At 44.2% G+C, this 21,635-nt stretch overlaps 3 protein-coding genes across 3 annotated transcripts; all 3 read left to right on the top strand.

The window, feature by feature from the left end:
* The first annotated feature begins 568 nt into the window (after positions 1–568).
* On the top strand, positions 569–1,507 carry LOC102445846 (olfactory receptor 8U9-like). The gene has a single exon (XM_006133548.3). It carries the CDS (start codon positions 569–571, stop codon positions 1,505–1,507), a length of 939 nt encoding a protein of 312 aa, XP_006133610.1.
* Positions 1,508–9,457: 7,950 nt separating this feature from the next.
* LOC102446073 (olfactory receptor 5AR1-like) lies at positions 9,458–10,396 on the top strand. The gene has a single exon (XM_006133549.3). The coding sequence runs from the start codon at positions 9,458–9,460 to the stop codon at positions 10,394–10,396; it is 939 nt and encodes a 312-aa protein (XP_006133611.3).
* Positions 10,397–17,068: 6,672 nt separating this feature from the next.
* On the top strand, positions 17,069–18,016 carry LOC102446309 (olfactory receptor 5AR1-like). Its single transcript, XM_006133550.4, has one exon. It carries the CDS (start codon positions 17,078–17,080, stop codon positions 18,014–18,016), a length of 939 nt encoding a protein of 312 aa, XP_006133612.3. The 5' UTR covers positions 17,069–17,077.
* Positions 18,017–21,635: the final 3,619 nt, after the last annotated feature.

Here is a 21,635-nt window from a genome sequence, read left to right as displayed (position 1 = left end):
TCAGACCCCGTCCTGATCATAAGATTTTTCATTTATGGTCTCTAGCACTGAAAGCTTCAACCCCTCTGAGGTACAGACACAACACCGCAGGCAATTACGTAGCCACTGATGCAGGTGATTTCCAGTATCTCTCAGGGTTTTCATACATATCAACAGAAATGCCATTTCAGATGGGAAAAAAAGCTTCATAAGCACAGCAAGCAAGCTACAGAGGTCTCCTTGCCCAAATAAGGAAGAGAGTTTGAACTTCATTTACTCTCACCCAGTCCTCAGATAAGCAATCGTCTGTTCAATCAGAGACACTGATTCTATCACAATAAAGTCACAAGTCACTGTCTGCTGCTTGGATTAGAGAAGGGCAGTGTTTGTGCATGGGGCACGATTACCTGCATTTCCTCGTATGTGTACACTGTGTACATTGCATGGGGACACCTAACATGACCAGCTGTGAACATTAAGAAACTGATCTCCATTTTTCTTCACTTAATTTGTTACAGAGAAGGGATAAAATCCCCAAGACACTCTCCTCCTCACCTCACTGTAGTTGCCTGATCTCTGCTCAGAGGATATGGAAGAGGGAAATCACTCGGTGGTGACTGAGTTCATTCTCTCAGGACTGACAGATCGTCCGGAGCTCCAAGTCCCCCTGTTTGTGTTGTTCCTACTGATTTATGTTATCACCCTGGTTGGGAACGGGGGGATGATCTTGTTAATCATGACTGACCCCCGACTCCGCACCCCTATGTACTTTTTCATTGGTAATTTGTCTTTTTGTGATCTTTGCTATTCCACTATAATATCCCCTAAGCTTCTGCAGAATTTTTTAGCTGAGAGGAAAAGCATTTCCTACACTGCCTGCGCTGTGCAAATGTATTTCTTCATCGCCTTTGCAGATATTGAGTGTCTTTTGCTGGCTGTGATGGCGTATGACCGGTATGTGGCCATTTGTAACCCGCTACTCTATATGGTCACCATGTCCAGGCAGCGTTGCAACCAGCTGGTGGCTGGGGTGTGTGCTGTGGGGATGGTAGATGCATTGATACACACGTGTCTGACATTTCAGCTGTCATTCTGCCACTCCAACATCATCAATCACTTCTGCTGTGACATCCCCCCATTGCTGGCGCTCTCCTGCTCTGACACCCGCATCAATGAGATGGTTCTGTTTGCATTCACATGCTTCATTATAGTGAGTAGTGTCATGATTGTCTTCTTCTCGTATGCCTATATCATCCCCACCATCCTGCGGATCCGCTCTGCCTCGGGCCGATGCAAAACCTTCTCCACCTGCTCTTGTCACATGACTGCAGTGGTCCTGTTTCATGGCACCCTCCTCTTTATGTATTTACGTCCCACCTCCAGCTATTCCATGGACACTGACAAAATGGCCTCCATCTTCTACACGCTCGTGATCCCCACGTTGAACCCCCTCATCTACAGCCTGAGGAACAGGGAGGTGAAGGACGCCGTGAGGAAAGCCATGAATAAACTCCTACGGAATGCCTGAATCTGTTCATTCCAGTGCTGGTTGAGTGATGGGCTGTGGAAACAGGTGAATTCATTTCCCAAGCCATAGCAATGTCATTTTGCAGACTATGCGTCAGTATTGTTCATTATCCTATTGTTCTTATGATGAATTGATTAATTTATTTGTATTCTAACAAGGTCTGTAGGCCCCATCTGAGATCAGGGCTTCAGGGCTTCACTAAGCTATTACCCAAGCAAAATTAAAGGAGGGACCAGTTTATAAATATATGTGATGTTCTTTGAAAGCCTGGAGCTGTTTGTATTCAGAAAGAAGAGGGGGCATCAAATGTCTCTCTCCTTTGTAGCATGGCAAAATTTCATTATGCAATTGCATGTGATATATAGGGCAGAACGAAAGGGAGTTTACACACCCTCTTGATACTCTGTAGCCCTGTATCTGATCTGTGGTGTTCTTTACAAGACTGTCACCAGATTTCGGTCCCAACAGATTTCGGTCCATGCGCTATTAGGAGAAACACGATTTCCATGACAGTGGTTTTCACTTCAATGAAGCGAACGACAAAACAACGATGAGCATCTTTTTTTAAGAGAGAACGGTTTGTGTGCATCCTTTGTTCCACTGCACTGAACTGAGTATAAAATAACATGGAAATGTTGAGGTTTTTCTAGGACATTAAACCTGGAGCTTCAGTAATCTCAGACCCTGGATATTTACACCTCATCAGAAGGTGTGAAATATGTTCCTGCTTTTAGTTCTCTTGGGATTTATTATAGACTCTGAAAAGTGGAGATTCTGAGAATTGTACGGCTCCAGGGATGGTGAATGACTAGTGCTGTGTCAACAGCTGCTTTTTTAAGTTCATGGGTGGGCAGAAAACATGATCTAAATGTGACAACTCCCTAAATATTTTGTCTGTTGAAAACACTGACCAAAATGTTCATTGGTGTCCACAGAAACATTAACATGTCCAGAAATGGCACATTTTCCCCCTCCTGATTATACTTCATTGTAAAAGCAAAGACCATGAGGGGCTAGACTGACAAAAATGGATGGGCGTGGAAGAGGCAGTGATGATGCTGCAACCCTAGTAGACTTTGTTCCAGTGATCAGAGCACTCACATAGGAAGTGGGAGTCACAGGATCAATCCTGTCTGTTGTGTTGAAGCAATTTGAAAATGGGTCAGCCACATTGCTAGACAGTGACTGGGGTACGTTCCGTCCTGGATCTCTCTCAAGGCTGGGTGATGCTAATGCAGTTAATCGATGTAAGTTACACCATGCCAAGTAAATTCGTTTGGCTTACAGCAGTGTCCACACCATGCTATGTCAATGGGAGAGTTACAGTGACTGAAATAATATAACTTAACGCTCCTGACAGCTGTAGTGTAGACCATCACTGAGGAAGATTCATGATGAAAAATATTCTCTGAGTCAGGTGGAGTACAGATGTCAACAGATGCATTAACAGGAGTGTTGTGAGCAAGACACGAGAAGTCATTCTTCTACTCCACTCTGCGCGGATTAGGCCTCAGTTGGAGTATTGTGTCCAGTACCGGGCACCACATTTCAAAAAAGATGTGGAGAAACTGGAAAAGGTCCAGAGAAGAGCAACTAAAATGATTTAAGGTCTAGAGAACATGAGCTATGAGGAAAGACTGAAAGAATTGGAAATTTATTCCAGTGTTTAACCACCCTGACAGGAAGTTTTCCCAACAAGACCAAGAGAGGTTGTGACCAGCACCTAAATCCTCCCCATCGCACACACATCTTATTTTAGGGTCAAAGGTATTCACAGAATTTGTAAGACTCTTGTGAATAGTTTCAAGTCAAGTCTTGTCTCCGAAACAAATGCCGACAGTGAGCAGAATGGGTTATGGAGCCTTTGAAGTTCAAAGCTCTTTCTACAACTTGCTACAACACAGCTAAGGGAGGGGAGCCTCAGAACTCCCCCCTTCGGTGATGTGATCCACATGTAAAATGAAAGAATTGAAAAGATGCTCCAGTTTTTGCTGATGCTCACAGTCAAGATAGATGGATACTTTGGTCTCTGGCCTCCGTCTAATTCTATTAATTATAAATAAAAAATGGGAGGGTGGGGGAATGGCCAGATGTGTTGGCTACTTTGATTTTACTTTCCACACTGAATGATGAATTAAAGAAATTCCTTTCACCATGTATGAATTGTTTATGTGATGTGACTGTCACCGAGGGGTGGGGAGCCACAGGGGCCAGCACCCCCATCTGCAGACAGATGTGACTCCCAGGCAGCAGGGAGATCAGAACAATTATTGGTTCACAGGGACACAGTGTAGAACAGACTTGTTAGCAAGGAACCAGAAACAGGCAATATCATACATCTTGGGAAGAGGGGTCCCCATCTCTCCTTCTAAGCCAGTGAGACTAACTCACACACCCAGCAGCACATCTCTGTCCCTGCCAGCACAGCCTCCAGCTTCCCGGCCAAAAGGTGTCACTTGGGGTATGTCTAGACTACAGATACTGTCAACAAAACTTCTGTCCACAAAGCATCTAGACTGCATCCAGTTTTGTCGACAAAGCAAGCTGCTTTGTTGACATGACAGTGTAAACGCAAAGGACAGTGTAGATACAATAACGCCTTCTGTTGAAAGAACTCTGTTGACAAAAGGCGTTAGTCCTCACAGAATGAGGTTTACCGCCGTCGACAAAACTACTGAGTTCTGTTGACTTTATGTTGACAGAACTCAGCGGCAGTGTAGATGCAGGTATAGTTTTGTTGTCAAAAGTCCACACACACACACACACACACACACACACACACACACCACCCCCAGGCTCAGGTTACAGTGAGCCTGGGCCATTGTAAACATTCTGGGCTGAGCATCTTCTCTCTGACTCACACCCGGAATTCCCATCCCCATCCATAGTAGTGCAGTGCCCAGGCAAACTGAGGCACACACATGCGATTACTGCAGGACAACAGAAATCATATACCACATAACAAGTGAACAGAGTGAATATAATCCTCATTTCCTCACCTCTCTCCCCCCTTTGAGACCGAACTGAGCAGGGTCACTTAGTCAGTGGCCTGGGGAAATTCAGACCTGACTGAATTGTGGGTAACACATCAACTATGATATTAGCTCTCCCTTAACATGGACCCCTCCATGTCGTAATCCTGCAGGAGCAGGCTCAGGCTCCATCTCAGCAGCTTGGTATTGGTCATTTGTTGCAGCCAAGTCAGGGGAGGGTGGTCTGTGTACACGGTGAAAGGGGGAGCTAGGAGGGTAGTTGCACTAAGCTAGGGGGAGAGGTAGATACGCTGGAGGGCAGGAATAGGGTCCAGAGTGACCTAGACAAATTGGAGGACTCGGCCAAAATAAATCTGATGAGGTTCAACAAGGACAAGTGCAGAGTCCTGCCCTTAGGACGGAAGAATCCCAGGCATTGTTACAGGCTGGGGACTGACTGGCTATGTAGAATTTCAGCAGAAAAAGACCTGGGAATTACAGAAGATGGATAGGAGTCAACAGTGTGCCTTTGTATCCAAGAAGGCTAATGGCAGATTGGGGTGCATTAGTAGGAGCATTGACTGCAGATCATGGGAAGTGATTATTCCCCTTGATTCGGTGCTGGTGAGGCCACATCTGGAGTAGTGTGTTCATTTCTGGATTCCCCATGACAGAAAGGGTGTGGAGAAAGTCCAGCGGAGCACAACAAAAATGATTCGGGGGCTGGAGCACACGACTTACGAGGAAAGGCTGAGGGATTTGGGCTTGTATAGTCTGCAGAAGAGAAGAGTGAGGGGGAATTTGAGAGCAGCCTTCAAATAACTGAGGGGGGTTCTAAAGAGGATGGAGAGGCTGTTCTCAGTAGTGACGGATGGCAGAACAAGGAGCAATGGTCTCAAGTTGCAGTGTGGGAGGTCTAGGTTGGATATGAGGAAATACTATTTCCCTAGGCAGGTGGGGAAGCGCTGGGATGGGTTCCCTAGGGAGGTGGTGGAATCTCCATCCCTAGAGGTTTTCAAGTCCCAGCTTCACCAAGTCCCATTGAGTTGGGGTTGGTCTTGCTTTGGACAGGGGGCTGGACTTGATGACTCCTGAAGTCTCTTTCAGCCTAGGATTCCATGATTCTATGAAATGCCACCCGAACAGATACGGCTGCAGCTTTCTAAGAGCCTACACCATAGCTAGATATCCTTTCCTATGGCTGTGTAGTTCACTTCCCAGGGCAGCAGCTTTTTGCTCAGGTACATAATGGGGTGTCACTCCCCCTTTTCATCCACCTGCATTAGCATCGCACCTGTCCAGTGACTGAGGCATTAGTGAATATCAGAAAGGGCTTGTCAAAAGATTGACCAGAACCAGGGCCTTCCTCAGTGCACTGAGAGCCCTCTGGCCCCACTCAGTCCAGACCACCTTGTCTGGCTTCCCCTTCTTACACAGCTCAGTGATGGGGGAAGTGATGGAGCTAACTTTGGACACAAACCTCCGGTAGCACCCCACCATCCCAATGAAGGCCTGGACCTGCTTCTTAGTCTAGGAGCAGACCAATCCCTGATGGCCTTCACCTTGGCCAGCTCGGGTATTAAGCAGCTGCTCCCCACTTTATGGCCAGGGTAAAACACCTCTGCCATCCCCACCTTGCACTTCCCGGCCTTTACAGTCAGCCTGGCCCCACGCCTGGCAATGGTGCAGGCCCTTATAAAGCTGCAGCCAGTCCCAGGCTGCTTGCAACTTGTTCTTTCACATGGGGATGAGAATCATCCCCTAATCCCAGGCCCATGCGCTGTGGTCATACCAGAAGTTCTGCTTCCCTTGGGCCCTGCTTAGGTTCTCTCTGGCCAGGCCCATAAGCTCAGCGAGCCTCTCTCAGAAAACCAGTACATCCTCCACCCCGCTTCTCCCATTCATCTCTCAGCACGTCCCAGGGTCTCTTCTCTCCTCTTCTGTATAATAGCTCAAGTGGGCTACAGATAGTAACTAGGGTCCTACAGGGACCTTCTGGCCAGTCCTCTCAGTCACCCCCCATCACCATCCTTGAAGGCATGTGATGGTGTATCCCTGCCTCCTTGAGGCTTTCCTTAGCCCCCCATTTCAGATGCACTCTGACCACAAGTACCTTGAATGGGGTCCCATCTATGCCTGCCAGTGTCAAGTGAGCATTGGGCACCAAGTGGTCTGGGGCCACCACCTGAGGCCGGGCCAGTATCACCTCCAGTGCCCATGCCCCAGTACCCCGTGACCTTCCTTCCATGTACCTCCAAAAGAACCAGGCACTCGCTTCACAGAGGCAGCCCTGCCCCTACCCTGTAGACTGAGAAGCCTGCCTCTGGAGGCCATTGTGAATATGCTGAGCTAAGTATCCTCCCTCAGTGAGTCATACCCAGAATTTCCCTCCCCATCTAGATCATAGTGCAATGCTCTGGCAAACTGAGGCACACACATGTGGTTACTACAGGCCAGTAGAAATCACATGCAACATAACAAGGAAACAGAGCAAATACAATCCCCACCTAGTGAATACAATCTGCACTTTGTCACAGGGACTTCCCCATATTTTTATGGAAATATGCTTTTAAATATAAATGTGCCTAACCCAAACATGGTTTATTCAAAGCAGGGCAAATAAACTATCATTCAAGAGCCGGTAATCCCCAGAATGAGTTATTTTGCATGTGTGCAGGTATTATTTTTGTATGTGAAGTTAGAAATATGAAGTGTGAACCAGTTTAATTAATTCTCAGTCTTCTGGTGAAAGCTATTCGTAATACTTAAGGAACTCAGTAGCCCACTGCTCAAGTCAATGATCCTTACATGTTTTTGGTTTTGCTGTAAGCCCAAAATGTGATTGGCTCTACAAAGGCATGTGACCATGCCATCTGGCGCTGGAAGCCATATTGAATTTATTATTTTCCATTGGAATGGAGAGGATGAAACAAAGGATTCCTGCCCTTGGGAAATTCTGGGTAAGGGATGGGAAGCAATCAACAATGGCCTTCAGCTGGCCTTTAAATGGTCTCCCCACCCAAAGAGGCTACACAAGAACACCTGGAAAAGAAAAAGTTGTGCTGTAATAAAAAGGGTAGAGGAGCATGGCTGGGCCCAGGTCAGAGAAAAAGACCAGGTCTGGCTTGTGAAGATTTGTGCATCTGAGATGAGAACTAGGGGGAGAAATATGATTAGCACCAACTTCTTTTAATTCATTAGTCTTGGCTGGCAAGTTTTGTTTTATTTTGATTCAGTAATTTACTTTGATCTGTCTGTTTTCACTTAGAAACACTTAAAAGCTACTTTCTCTATTCAGTTAAACACACACACACACACACATATATATATATATATATTATCAAACCCAGAGTCAATAACTGTTACCTGCAGGGTAGAGTGAGCAACCACTGTGCATATCTCTCTTGAAGTGAAAAAGGGGGTGAACATCTTTATGAGCTTTCCCTTTGAAAAACTTTTACTCAGGGTAAGATGGATTTATCTGGGTGTTTGGTCCCTTTTGGAGGTTGGATTCCTGGCTTCTGAGCCCTTATAGCAAAGGTCTCCAAGACCTGATCTGGTACACTGTCTGGGATGCTCTGCTAGGGAGCAGTAACCACAAATCTGTGCCTTGGCTGAGGGACACCAGAGCTTCTGGCCCAGTAGGTCAGGGTGGTAGGGTGCCACAGAGGGCAGGTAAGTGGGAGTAACTATATTTGCATGCCTTATAACAGAGTTCATAAACTGGGTTGGTAGGCCCTTCTATGGCCCTCATCAACATTGTACCTCTGAGTACCTCACAACATTTCTTGTAGTGATGGTCACAACTTCCACGGTAACAGTATGAACTCCATATTCTAGCTGTTGAGCTGAGGTAAGGAAATGTCTTCCTTCAAGGCCTGGAATTAAATTGTGGGACGTGGTTCCGGAGGCATTCTAGGGGAATTTCTGAGTCGATATATTAAATTGTCAGCCAAAAGCTTTTGATCTCCACAAACAAACCCTTCGTTTTGATCAGCTCTGCTCAGTATCCAGCTTGCAGATACAATAGCAGGCTGAACGATACCCCTTACTTCATACACTGTGTCTGTGATAAAAATTGCACAATTTAATAACACAAGAGGAAAGAGTGGCCCAAATTAATCCCCAGGGTAGGAATTACACTGAGGGTGGCTTTGGTTCACTGAGCACATTAATTAGTTGTTGTGTCTCTCTGAGCTCAGGGATTCCCCTTAGTTTCAGGCATCACGTCCCTTAGATGACAGACCTTAGTATAAAATGTCCTGAATACTCCAATCTGGAAGCTGCTGTCAATGAGGAAACACCACATCTCTCTCCAAAGCAGGTATGTGCTATTGTCCTGCAGCACAGTCACACACACATGCAGACACCATGGTGATCGGCAGGCACTGAACTGAAGACCTCCAGTCCAGTTCCCACTCCTCTTTGGCCAGAAAAAAAATGGGGAATTTCATAGTCACTGAAGCCCATGCATTATGTCCCTGGGATTTCATATAAATAAATATAAATGACTTATGCATCTGCCAAAGAGCCTAATTAGTGCAGCAAGCAACTTTATCCCAATCGGAGATACTGAACGGCAGATCTCACCTTGCCCAAAGAGGGTAGAAAGATTCACACACAATTACTCTCGCCCTTCTTCTAAGCAATAATCTCATCACACTGAGATGGTTTCACCCTGACTCTCTCTCAGCAGAGTCACAAGTCCCTGTTTGCTGCTCGGATTAGTGAACAGGAGTGATGGTGTGTTGGGCATGACTAATTTGTGTGATATTATATTTGTACAGTGTGCGCATAGTATGGAACAATTTGAATGACCTGCTCTGAACATCTGGCTCTGTAGATTAAGTCCTTCCTTGAAATGATCCTGGTGTCCTGAAAGAAACTGGTCTCCAATTTTCTTCATTTACTTTGTTACAGAGAAGGGAACCATCTACCTGCCACATCCCTGTAGCAGCTGGATCTTGGCTCAGAGGAGATGGAAGAGGGAAATCACTCGGTGGTGACTGAGTTCATTCTCTTAGGACTGACAGATGGTCCGGAGCTGCAGGTCCCTCTGTTTGGATTGTTCCTAATGATTTATGTTGTCACCCTGGTGGGGAACGGGGGGATGATCTTTTTAATCACAACTGACCCCCAACTCCACACTCCCATGTACTTTTTCCTCCGGAATTTGTCTCTCTGTGATCTCTGCTATTCCTCGGTAATTGTCCCTAAAATGCTGCTGAATTTCTTACCTGACAGGAAAAGCATTTCTTACACTGCTTGTGCTGTGCAAATGTATTTGTTTGTCTCTTTTGCAGATATTGAGTGTCTGTTGCTGGCTGTGATGGCATATGACCGTTACGTGGCCATCTGTAATCCGCTGCTCTATAAAGTCACCATGTCCAGGCAGCTTTGTAACCAGCTGGTGACTGGGGTGTGTGCTGTGGGGTTGGTAGATGCATTGATACACACATGTTGCACATTCCAGCTGTCATTCTGTCGCTCCAACATCATCAACCATTTCTTCTGTGATATCCCTCAGTTGCTGGCTCTCTCTTGTTCCAACACTCACATAAATGAGATTGTGATGTTTGCCTTCATTGGATGTGTTTTAGTGAGCAGCTTTGTTACCATCCTCCTCTCCTACATCTGTATCATCTCCACCATCCTGCAGATCCGCTCCACTGAGGGCCGGCGTAAAGCCTTCTCCACCTGCACTTTCCACTTGATCACAGTGGTCATGTTCCATGGCAGTCAGCTCTTCATGTACCTACGTCCAAGCTCCAGCTACTCCCTGACTACGGACAAAATAGCCTCAGTGTTTTACACGGTGGTGATCCCCATGTTGAACCCCCTCATCTACAGCCTGCGGAACACAGAGGTGAAGAACGCCCTGAGGAGAGTAATCAATAAATTCCTAACCAATTCTTGAACCTCTTTAAATCAGTACTCTATGAGTGGTTGGGAGCACAAACAAGGGAATTCAACTTGCAGCCCGTTGCAATGTAATTTTTCAGAGTCCGTGGTAGTGTTGTTCATTATCATATGATTATTAATAATTTGTTTGTATTCCAACAAGGACTCCAAATCCCAGTTGAAAGAATATCTTGATTAGGCAAAATTCAAGGAGGTATATGTTTCATATTGGTGAGTCTAAAAATCTATGTGATGTGCTTTGAAAGCACGGAGGTGTTTGTACGCCTCTTCTGTGTAGCTGGGCTGGTTTCACAATGCAGTTGAAAGTCTGAAGTGTGTGATTCCGGTGGCTGAACCAAAGGGGGTTTTGCACACCCTCCTGGTACTGTGTAGCCCTTTCTGTGCTCTGCAGGGTTGTTATAGGGAAGGTTACCTGATTTGTGTCCACAAGGGTGGAAAAACAGGAATGGGATGACTCAGGGGACTGAGTGAATGAGAAATGGATAGAGCCAGCCCACTTACTCATTTTTGAGTTAATGGGTGGTTACAAAAATTGAAACAAATTCAGTTTAATGTGATGCAAATTTCCTTTGGGGTCGAAGGAAACATTTAATATGAGCAGCAATGGAACTTTTCCTTGCCTTCCTGGGTACACTCTCATTGAAAAGCAAAGACAATGAAAGGCCACGTTGACAAAATGGATGGGAGATGAAGAGACAGTGATGGCATTTCTTCCCTTGTTTCCTTTTGCCCAATGATTAGCGCTCTCCCTTGGGATGTGGGGGAGACAGTTGGGTCCCCCTCTGTCTGATGGGGAGAAGCAATTTGACAGTGGGTCTCCCACATTGTGGGACACTGCCCTGGTGCCTGGGCAATCATCTCTCCTGGATCTCTCTTGGGACTGGTCTACACTAATGCTGTAAGTTGATCTGAGGCACACTAGTGCAAGTTGACATAACTTAGCCTGCCTTACTGCTGTGTCCACATGACGATAGGTTGAGGGGAAAGTTAAGTAAGTGAAGTGTGGAACCTTTGAATTTCAAGACCCTTTCTGTAGCTTGGTATTAAAGGGCTAAGGGAGTGGACCCTCACCATTCCCAGACTGGGTGATCTTAGCTTCTACAGACAACATTAAAGAACTAATCAGATGCTCCAGTATTTGCTGATGCTCACAGTAAAGGTAAATACACACTTCACTCCTGGGCTCCCATATAATTCCATTCACTAAAAAAATACAGTTGTTTATTTGTGTTACAACTTTATTTTTACTGCCCACATTTCATGATGAAAAATGAAAGATATAGGAATTGCTTAATATAAGAAAATCTACAAGACTCTTCAATACATTATTGCTACTTCACAGTTGAACTATGCAGAGGTAGCGTATTCCAAAACGTTCATTAAATTAGGGTGCCTATGGACACGTATGGAATTACGGATCTTAAATTCCTTGATGCCTCCCTTTGCCCATCTTTGAATGAGAGTAACCAGACTCGCCTGTTTTATAACAGGGTTCATAAATGTGTTTAGGTACTTATATGGCCCTCATCAATGTAGTACTTCTGAGGACTTTGCACTCTTGATTGTGTTTATTGTCAGATCGCCCATGTTAAGCAGTGAAATATTGATCTCCATTTCACAGAGGATGAGCTGAGACACAGAGAAAGCTGAGGCACAGTTGAGACAGGAACTAAGACCCAAACTACAGCGTGCTAGACTAAGGTTTTACATAGTAAACATTCCTTCTCATGGCAAGAGGGGAACAGTGAGGGTATGTCTACACGACCCCGCTAGTTCGAACTAGCGGGGGTAATGTAGTCATCCACAGTTGCAAATGAAGCCCGGGATTTGAATTTCCTGGGCTTCATTTGCAAGAAGCCGGCCAGCGCCATTTTTAAATTGATGTAGCTGAAGTTGCGAAGCTTAATTCGGCTTTAGTCCTGCTGTGTACACGTGTCCTCACAGTCCCTAGGACATATACTTCCCAGAATCCCTGCTCTTGAGAATCTATAGTACTTTCCCACAGAATTAAAAGCAAGAACTCATTGGGTAAGTCTACACTACAGTGTTATTTCGAAATATCTGATTTCGAATTAGTTATTTCGAAATATCTTATTTCAAAATAACGTGTCTACACACAAAATGCATTTCGAAATAGCTTTTTGCTATTTTGAAATAGTGTATCCACACTGATTGGATGCTGAATCACATTTAAGGCCAGCCGAAACTGGTTCTGGCAGGGCATCAGGTCAGAAGTTACCTTGTGGCCAGGGCGGCCAGCCGGGCACACAGGGAAGAGCTGGAGGCCCTCTATTTCGAAATAAGCTTCTACACAGCGCTTCTTTTGAAATAGCTGTTTTGAAATTGGTGCTATTCCTCCTGGAATGAGGTTAATCAATTTCGAAATAAGCCCTCTGCTATTTCAAAATAATTTTGAAATAGCAGTTGGCGTGTGTAGATGCTAGGAATCTACTGTTATTTCAAAATAACTTTGCTGTGTAGACATACCCATAGTGCACCTGGGGATGTGGTATAAATATCTCTTTTGTAACGTGACCTTTATCTGTTTAATTTATATTATAAAGAAAACATCCCCTTTCTGTGTTATTTTGTACTCAGTTCAGTGCAGAATATGACAAAAGATGCACATTCCCCCGGTTCCTGTTAGTACTGAGCTCTCCATGGTGCTGCAGTTTCCCTTAGCCCAGAAGGAGCTCAATGGAGCTACAGGCCACATCTACATGGTGATGCTATTTTGTGATCCCGAAATAGCTATACTGCATCTTAACAGTGCTCCCATTATTTCTAAATACAATGGGCTCACAATTCCAACGTCCCTGTAAACCTTGCTCCACAAGTAGTAAGGGATATTTCAGAATAGCGGGTTATTTCAAAATATGGTGCTGCGTAGACAGCATCAAATTACGAAATAAGCTATTTCAAAATTGACTCAAAATAACCTATGCAATTTGCATAGCTCAAATTGCATATCTTATTTTGTACTATGGGTGCAGTGTAGATTCACCCACACTGAGGGTATGCCTATATTAGCCCCCTAGTTCGAACTAGGGAGGCTAATGTAGATATTCGAAGTTGCAAATGAAGCCTGGGATTTAAATATCCCGGGCTTTATTTGCATCTTCCCGTCCGGTTGCCATTTTTAAATCCCCCTAGTCCGAACTAACTGTCTGCGGCTACATGTGGCAGTCAAATGTTAATTCGAACAAAGTCCTTAGTTCGAATTAACTGTTACACCTCATTCCATGAGGTGTAACAGTTAACTTGAACTAAGGACCTAGTTCGAGTTAAAATTTCGAACTAGGGGGCTAGTATAGACATACCCTGATTTATACCAGCTAAGAATCGGTACCATGTCAATTTATGCCACCTGGGAATTGGCTCATTGATTTCATTTAAATTATCCTGATTTTCCATAGAGTCATGGTTTCTAGTATGACCTTCTGATAACACCCGGCATGGCACCTCAGCCATAAATTACACTGAAACCTCTTTTGTAGATAGCTCTCCAGTCTTGATTTTAAGATGCCAAGTGATATTGAATCTGCCATGTGTCTTGGTATCTCATTCCGGTTATAGTTAAAACGTGTACAAATTCACACCAATGAACGATCTGGCCCTTTGACTTCAACCTGAGTTGTGCTAATTTACATGTCATGGGGATCTGGCCAATGACTCCAATAAAGAGACATCCACACAGGCAGGAGAGCTGGTCTAATGGGCAATGCCGATGGCATGGTTACGTCTTAAAGCTTGTCTAGCCACGTGCACCAGATGTAGGCACTATGCAGACAAGCCTTGAGCATCATCAGTGAGCACAACGTAAGAAATATAGCAGTTCTAATGAGGCCAGATCGGCCTGTGTGACATCACTAGAAGCCAGGAGGAAATGCACAGTCTCTTTTCTAGAGTTCAACAAGGCCGCTGGGAAGGGACAAGAGGCAGCCATTCAGAAATTCTCCATGCAGGAGATTGTGCAGGAAGAGCTCACCGGTTTTTCAGAAACTACCAAGTTGTCTCAGATGGCTACAGGAGATTGGTGGAAGGCAAATTACCTTCCAGATTAAACAGGTCCCTTTTCCCTGTGTAAGATAACTTGCACAGTGAACACAGTTTATTTAGCACAGTGGACAAGTTTAAGCCCAAAAAGGCATGCTGAGGCAACCAGTTCCCCTTGCTCAAAGAGGCCAAAGAGATTGAAACTCGTTTGCTCTCACCCCTTCCTGAGCTAAGGAATAATCTCTTTGCACTCAGATGGTTTTCACTCTATTTGTATCACAGCAGAGTCACAAAACACTGTTTGCAGCTTGCATAGTGAACTGCAGTGTTCATACAGGGAGCAGGATTAATCTGCGTGTCACGATGGGTGTGCACTGTAGCAAAGACAATGCACATATATTTGGGCCTTTTCACCTAGACAAAACAACCTTCAGTGGCACAGAGGTTTCCAAAGATATCCTCAAACTTGGCAGAGCCGTCTTTACTTAGAAAAAAACCCAAAATAACCAGTTAAGACCGGACCAAATAACCGGGAGGGATAGAAATAACAAATACGATATAGAATCAAAAAAGGCCATGGTAACAAATTGACATAAGATACTAAATTGTGATCAATGATATAATCCATCAAGTTCCCTTGATTATTTAAAATGTCAGACTATGAGAGACACATGGTGAATCTGAAAAAGGCTGCATTGCAGCACAGAATAAGGGACTCGGTCGCTACTCTCTTACCCCCATAGCTTGTACACCGCTGTTCCTCTATTGTCATGAGAAGGAAAAATGCTCTATAAAGCAGAGCAGTGGTCTAATGCTCTGAAATGTGGGGCTTTGTTCCTAGCTCAACTATAGACCTCTTGTACAGCCTTGAATCAACACATTTATTTCTTTGCGATGGAAGTTATAACAATAAATGGAATAAAGTTTGCACAGTGCTCAGAGATGCTACATTGAGGATGGCCTGTAATAGATCTGAGGCTGAGCTCCATGGTACTTCCTCGTGCCATTCTGGGATTTCACTCTCCAAGAGAGCACCCTTCTCAGAAGGTGCCTTGTCACTGTCACTTCAGCTCTGGACCCATTGCACTATGACCCACATTATTTCCCAGAATGCACTGACCTCTTCTGGACATCGTGCCCCTCTCTCATATCTCTGTCTTCCTGAGGGACCAACAGGTAATAAGCTAACTTGGGAAACTCCAGTGTAATCAGGAACTTGCTAGAAACAATTAACTGCGTCAGGTTAATTAGCACACCTGGATCCAATTAATAATTTGCAAGAAGCACTCAAGGCAGCCTGGTTGAAAAATTGTCTTGAACATTTTGTAATGGGAAATTGGATAATCATTTCCACTATTCTTAAAGAAATTCTCTTTTCTGTGGAAGTTATCAGTTTTCCATCAAGTAAAACAAACTCCCCTCTTTCTGAAACTGTGGCTGTGGGACTTTGATGTTGTTCCAGGGCAGTTCAGCAGGAGGAGAGACCAACTTGCACTATGAGGGATGAAGTCCATCCGGGCAGACTGGCCCATGGAAGGGGCTGGTGGACTGTAGTGCATGAAACACCTCTCTGGTATTTCCAAGCCCAAAGCTTTCAAGCAAAAGCTTTTGACCTCCACAAACCAGCCCTGTGTTGATCAGCTCGACTCAGTAATCAGTGTGGACCGAAAACAGCAGAATGAAAAACAGACCACCCTTGTCCTCTGTAACTCGGACTGAAATTGAGTCATTTAATAACACAGGAGGAAAGGGTTGCCCAAATTAATCCCCAAGGTACGAGTTACACTCAGGGTGCCTTTGGTTCATTGAGCTCACTAATTAGGTGTCACGTCTCTCCGAGTTCAGCTATTCCCGGTTGCTTCAGGGAAAGTGTCCCATAGATCCGAGGTCTCAGTATAAAACTTTCTGAATGTTCCACACTGGCCATTTCTATCAATAGGGAAACAACACAACATTTCTCTCTTCTCAGCAGGTAGGTCCTGTTGTCCCAGCTCATACTCACACACATACAAAAACCATGGGGAGCTACAGGTATTGCATTCAAGACCTCCAGCACTCAAAGCCTCAGACCTAGCTCTTACCCCTTGTACTAATGGCATGACCTCTTTGGTTACAAAATATTACACAGTGACTGAAGCCAGCACGGTTTCTGGGTATGTCTCTGGGTTTCCCTACAGACTAATGAAAATGCCATTTTCAGATGCCAAAAAAGCTTAATTAGCACAGTGAACAAGATTAAGCCCAAACAGATGTGCTGAGGCACAGAGCTTCCCTTGCCCAAAGGGGCCAGAGAGCTTGAAACTCATTTACTCTCAAGCTTTTCTTGAATTTAGGAATAATCTCTTTGGAGTCTGATGGTTTTCACCCTGATTGTATCACCTCAGTGTCACAAGTCTCTGTTCGCTGCTTTGCTTAGTGAACAGCAGTGTTCATACGGGGAGCAGGACTAACCGGTGTATCCATGTCTGTGTACAGTGTGCACACTGTATGGAACAATGAGAATGACCAGCTGTGAACACCTGGCATTGTAGACTATGTTAATCCTTGGTCTGGCACGGGTGTGCATTAAGAAAGTGACTTCCATTTTCCTTCACATTCTTCATTACAGACAAGGAGCAGGTTGCCTGTTGAAATCGACCTGTCCACATCCCTGTAACTGCCTGATCTCAACTCAGAGGAGATGGAAGAGGGAAATCACTCGGTGGTGACTGAGTTCATTCTCTCAGGACTCACAGATCGTCCGGAGCTGCAGCTCCCTCTGTTTTGGGTGTTCCTCCTGATTTATGTTCTCACTCTGGTGGGAAATGGGGGAATGATCTTGTTAATTATGAGTGACCCCCGACTCCACACCCCCATGTACTTTTTCCTTGGGAATTTGTCTTTCTGTGATCTCTGCTATCCCTCAGTAATTGCCCCTAAGATGCTGCAAATTTTCTTAGCTGAGCAGAAAAGCATTTCTCACACTGCCTGTGCTGTGCAAATGTATTTCTTTATCGCTTTTCAAGATATTGAGTGTTTCTTGCTGGCTGTGATGGCGTATGACCGTTATGTGGCCATCTGTAACCCGCTGCTCTATATGGTCACCATGTCCAGACAGCGTTGTAACCTGCTGCTGGCTGGGGTGTATGTGGTGGGCTTGGTAGATTCTATGACACACACATGTCTGACATTCAGGCTATCATTCTGCGGCTCCAGCATCATCAATCATTTCTTCTGTGACATGCCCCCGCTGCTGGCGCTCTCCTGCTCTGACACCCGCATCAATGAGATCGTGATGTTTGCCTTCACGTGCTTCATTACTCTGAACAGCGGTGTGACCATTCTCCTGTCCTATGTCTATATCTTCTCCACGATCCTGCAGATCCGCTCTGCCGAGGGCCGACGCAAAGCCTTCTCCACCTGCACTTTCCACTTGATTGCGGTGGTCATATTTTATGGCAGTCTCCTATTTACGTATTTACGACCCACCTCCAGCTATTCCATGGACGTAGACAAAATAGCCTCCGTGTTCTACACACTGGTGATCCCTTTTTTGAACCCCCTCATCTACAGCCTAAGGAACACAGAGGTGAAGGATGCTCTGAGGAAAGCAATGAAAAAACTCCTAACCATTAGCTGAATCTGTTCAACTCAGTGCTGATTTAGTAATGAGGAATGGAATTCAATTCCCCACCCTCTGCAATGTATTTTCTCTGAGCTCATGGAACAATTCTGCATTAGTATATAGTTATTATTAATGATTTATTTGTATTCCAAAAGAACTTGCAGGCTCAATCTGTGATCAGGGTTTCCTTAGCATTCTGCAACAGCAAAATTTAAGGAGGCACCTGTTTCGCATGTCTGAGCATAAAAATATACGTGATGTGCTTTGAAAGCACGGAGTTGTTTATACTGGCAGAGATGGGGCAGATTTAATGTGCCTCCCTCTTTATGGCAGGGTGGGTTTCCTTACGCATTTGCAATTATGAAGTGTGTGATTTCTATGTCTAAAGCGAAGGGAATTTTGAACACGCTCCTGATACTCTGCAGCCCTTTAAGTGTGCTGGGAAGATGTAGAGATTGTCTCCTGGGTTTGTGTTTATGGAGGAGGTGGAGGAAGGAAATTTCCATCACAATGATCTTTATTTTAAGTTGAGGGAACAACAACATTAGAAAGAGCAAGGGCATAGTTTCCAAGAGAGAGCACGGCGTGTGCACTTCTTCTGTGACTGTCCACACTAAAGCGGGTACAAAACAGCAAGAAAAGTGTGTTTCTCTACAACATACATTGAAGCAAAAGATAAAGCTATGTCAGGCACTAGCTAATTATACATCAGCGTGTTCACGGAGTTCTTGCTCTTGGTATTATGGACTCCGAAGAGTAGGGATTCTGGGAACTGTACAGCTCTGGGGACTGAGATAGAGAAATTGACCGAGCTGGACTGATCATTGATTATGGCATTCAGGAGGGTGCTTAAAACACTCAGCTCAACACGATTCAAATCTGAAAATTCCCTAAATGTACACCCAATAGAAAATACTGACCAAAATTTTCTTTGGGCTTCAAGGAAGCATTTAACAAGACCAAAAATGGAACATTTCCTCCCTTTCTTGGCACTTTTCAGTGTCAAAACAAAGGCAATGAAAGACCAGACTCACGAGATGGATGGAAGTGCAAGAGGCGGTGATGGTGCAGCTTCCATTGTACACTTTAATGAAGTGTTTAGAGCACTCTTGTGGGACATGGAGGACACAGTTAACACCCCACTCCATGAGAAGCTTTGTGAAGTGGGTTTTCCATGTTGCTGAACAGGACAATAGGCTTTGATCTTTCCTGTATATTTCTCGGGGCTAGTCTACGCTTATGCTGTAAGTTGATCTAAGTTATGCTAGTTCTTATACCTTATTTTCACTGCCTCAGAGATTGACAATGCAGAAGTTGATCTTCCAGAATTCTATTTAATGGGTCTAGTAAAGATCCATTAAGCCAAAAGGCTGATGGGGCCCCTGTCGACTGCGGTACTCCTTGCAGTCACAAGGACTAAGGAAAGTTCACAGGAGCATTTTTCCCATTGACATTCTGCAGTGGTGCCACCCCAGAAAATTGATGTAAGATATGTCGACTCCCACTACACAGTTGTTGTAACTGGAATTGCGTATCTTACAATGAAATTCTCTGCCAGTGCAGACCTGGCCTGACCATGTTAAGTGTATGGGAGAGCTACACAACTGAAGTATTTGTATCAGAGATCACCAGACTGTATTAGTGTAGGCCAGTCTTGAGACAGATCCATGATGAAACACAATCTCTTTGTTTTTGACAATAATGGAAGAGTCCAGAAGAAATTCACCCATTCACTAGACACCGTTGTGTCTTGGTCACTGCACCGAATGTTGACAATGAGAATAACGGGCTGTGCAGGAATGGTTTGAAATTTTAAAAAAATAATTCGGCTTGTACAATATATAATTGCCTCTTCTCATTCCAGCTATTTAGAAGCAGCATTTTAATCATAGAATACAAGGACTGGAAGGGACCTCAAGAGGTCATCGAGTCCAGCCCCCCGCCCTCATGACAGGACCAAGTACTGTCTAGGCCATCCCTGATAGACATTTATCTAACCTACTCTTAAATATCTCCAGAGATGGAGATTCCACAACCTCCCTGGGCAATTTATTCCAGTGTTTGACCACCCTGATAGTTAGGAACTTTTTCCTAATGTCCAACCTAAACCTCCCTTGCTGTAGTTTAAGCCCATTGCTTCTTGTTCTATCCTCACAGGCCAAGATGAACAAGTTTTCTCCCTCCTCCTTATGACACCCTTTTAGATACCTGAAAACTGCTATTATGTCCCTCCTCAATCTTCTCTTTTCTAAACTAAACAAACCCAATTCTTTAAAGCATTCACTAGCTCAGAGTATGTATACACAAATATGAAAATGTGGATCTTAAAATCTTTCTGTCTCCCTGTGTCCATCTCTGTCTGGGAGTCAACATAGTTTCCAGCCTTATAATAGGGTTCATAAATGTATATTGGTCCTTATAGGGTCCTCATCAGCATAATATCTCTGAGCACTTCTAAATCTGTATTGTATTTATTGACACCACTTCTGTGTTAGGAAGTACAGTATTATTTCCATTTTACACATGAAGAGCTAAGGCAAAGCCCTGAATTACAGTGCGCTAGGCTAATACTGTATCTGCTAGAAAATCGTTCTTTTCATGTCAACAGAGCAACAGGGATGTAAAATATATATTTAAGAGAGTGGCAGCCCCTGCCACATTCTATTCAGTAATGCCACATTCCTCAGATTCACCACGTATGTCTCACAATGAACTGGGGAGATCTCCCATAATCTCCAATACTGACCTTTGAACTATTCAAAGGAACAGGGCAAATTCCTTTTTTTGAAGATATTCTGCACATTACATGCAAAGGTCATCTTCCTGCTACATTCTCAGATGTCAGGGTGTTGTGACAGATTCCTTTACCTTCAGCCTAGTTGCTACTTCTTAAAGACAGAAACCACAAGCAAATAGGATGGAAAAATTATTATTTATACAATGTGAAAATCAGTACCCTTGTGTGAACCCCCTTATCAAGTCTAGGATACATGATTTGTACAAATCATGCCTTGTGAAGTATCATTTGAAAGCTCATAATTCGCTGATCATCATTGTCCTGGCAAAATGCGTGTACAACATTTCATGTAAGATTATAAGATTCCAGTCTCTGACATTATTGAGCTATTTTGAGTTTAGAAAAGCAGGAATATACAAGTTCCTCAGAGGCAAAACCCAAATATCCATTCACCAAAAAAATGACTGGAATATTTTTTCCCCTCTAGATTAACCAATTGTTCAGAGTTTTAGATTACCCTTTTCATGTGTTTTTTATATGTGATGTCAGCATTTTGGGTAACTTTAGTATTGTCACATTAATTGTCATCAATTTTCAGCTTTACACTCTTGTGTGCTTTCTTCTCACTAACCTGGCTTTTTTATATGGCTATATTTCCACTTGCTATCTGTCAACACAATCAAATGGGCTATCACCTGGTTAAGAGGTCATTCTGGGGAAGGAAAAAGTGTCAGCTGGAGATGATTTTTGTGAAAGAGAACTATGACTATGAGTACATCTAGTCTATACCTCCCTGTCAACAGAGAGATGTAGATTAGGCATGTCAAAATTGCTAATGAAGAAGGGATTTAAATATCCGGTGCTTCATTAGCATAAAAATGGCCACTGCTTTTTTTT

The sequence above is a fragment of the Pelodiscus sinensis genome, chromosome 4 (assembly GCF_049634645.1).
Source record: "Pelodiscus sinensis isolate JC-2024 chromosome 4, ASM4963464v1, whole genome shotgun sequence".
In the NCBI taxonomy this organism is placed as follows: domain Eukaryota; kingdom Metazoa; phylum Chordata; order Testudines; family Trionychidae; genus Pelodiscus; species Pelodiscus sinensis.
This window is presented reverse-complemented; position numbering and strand designations above follow the sequence as displayed.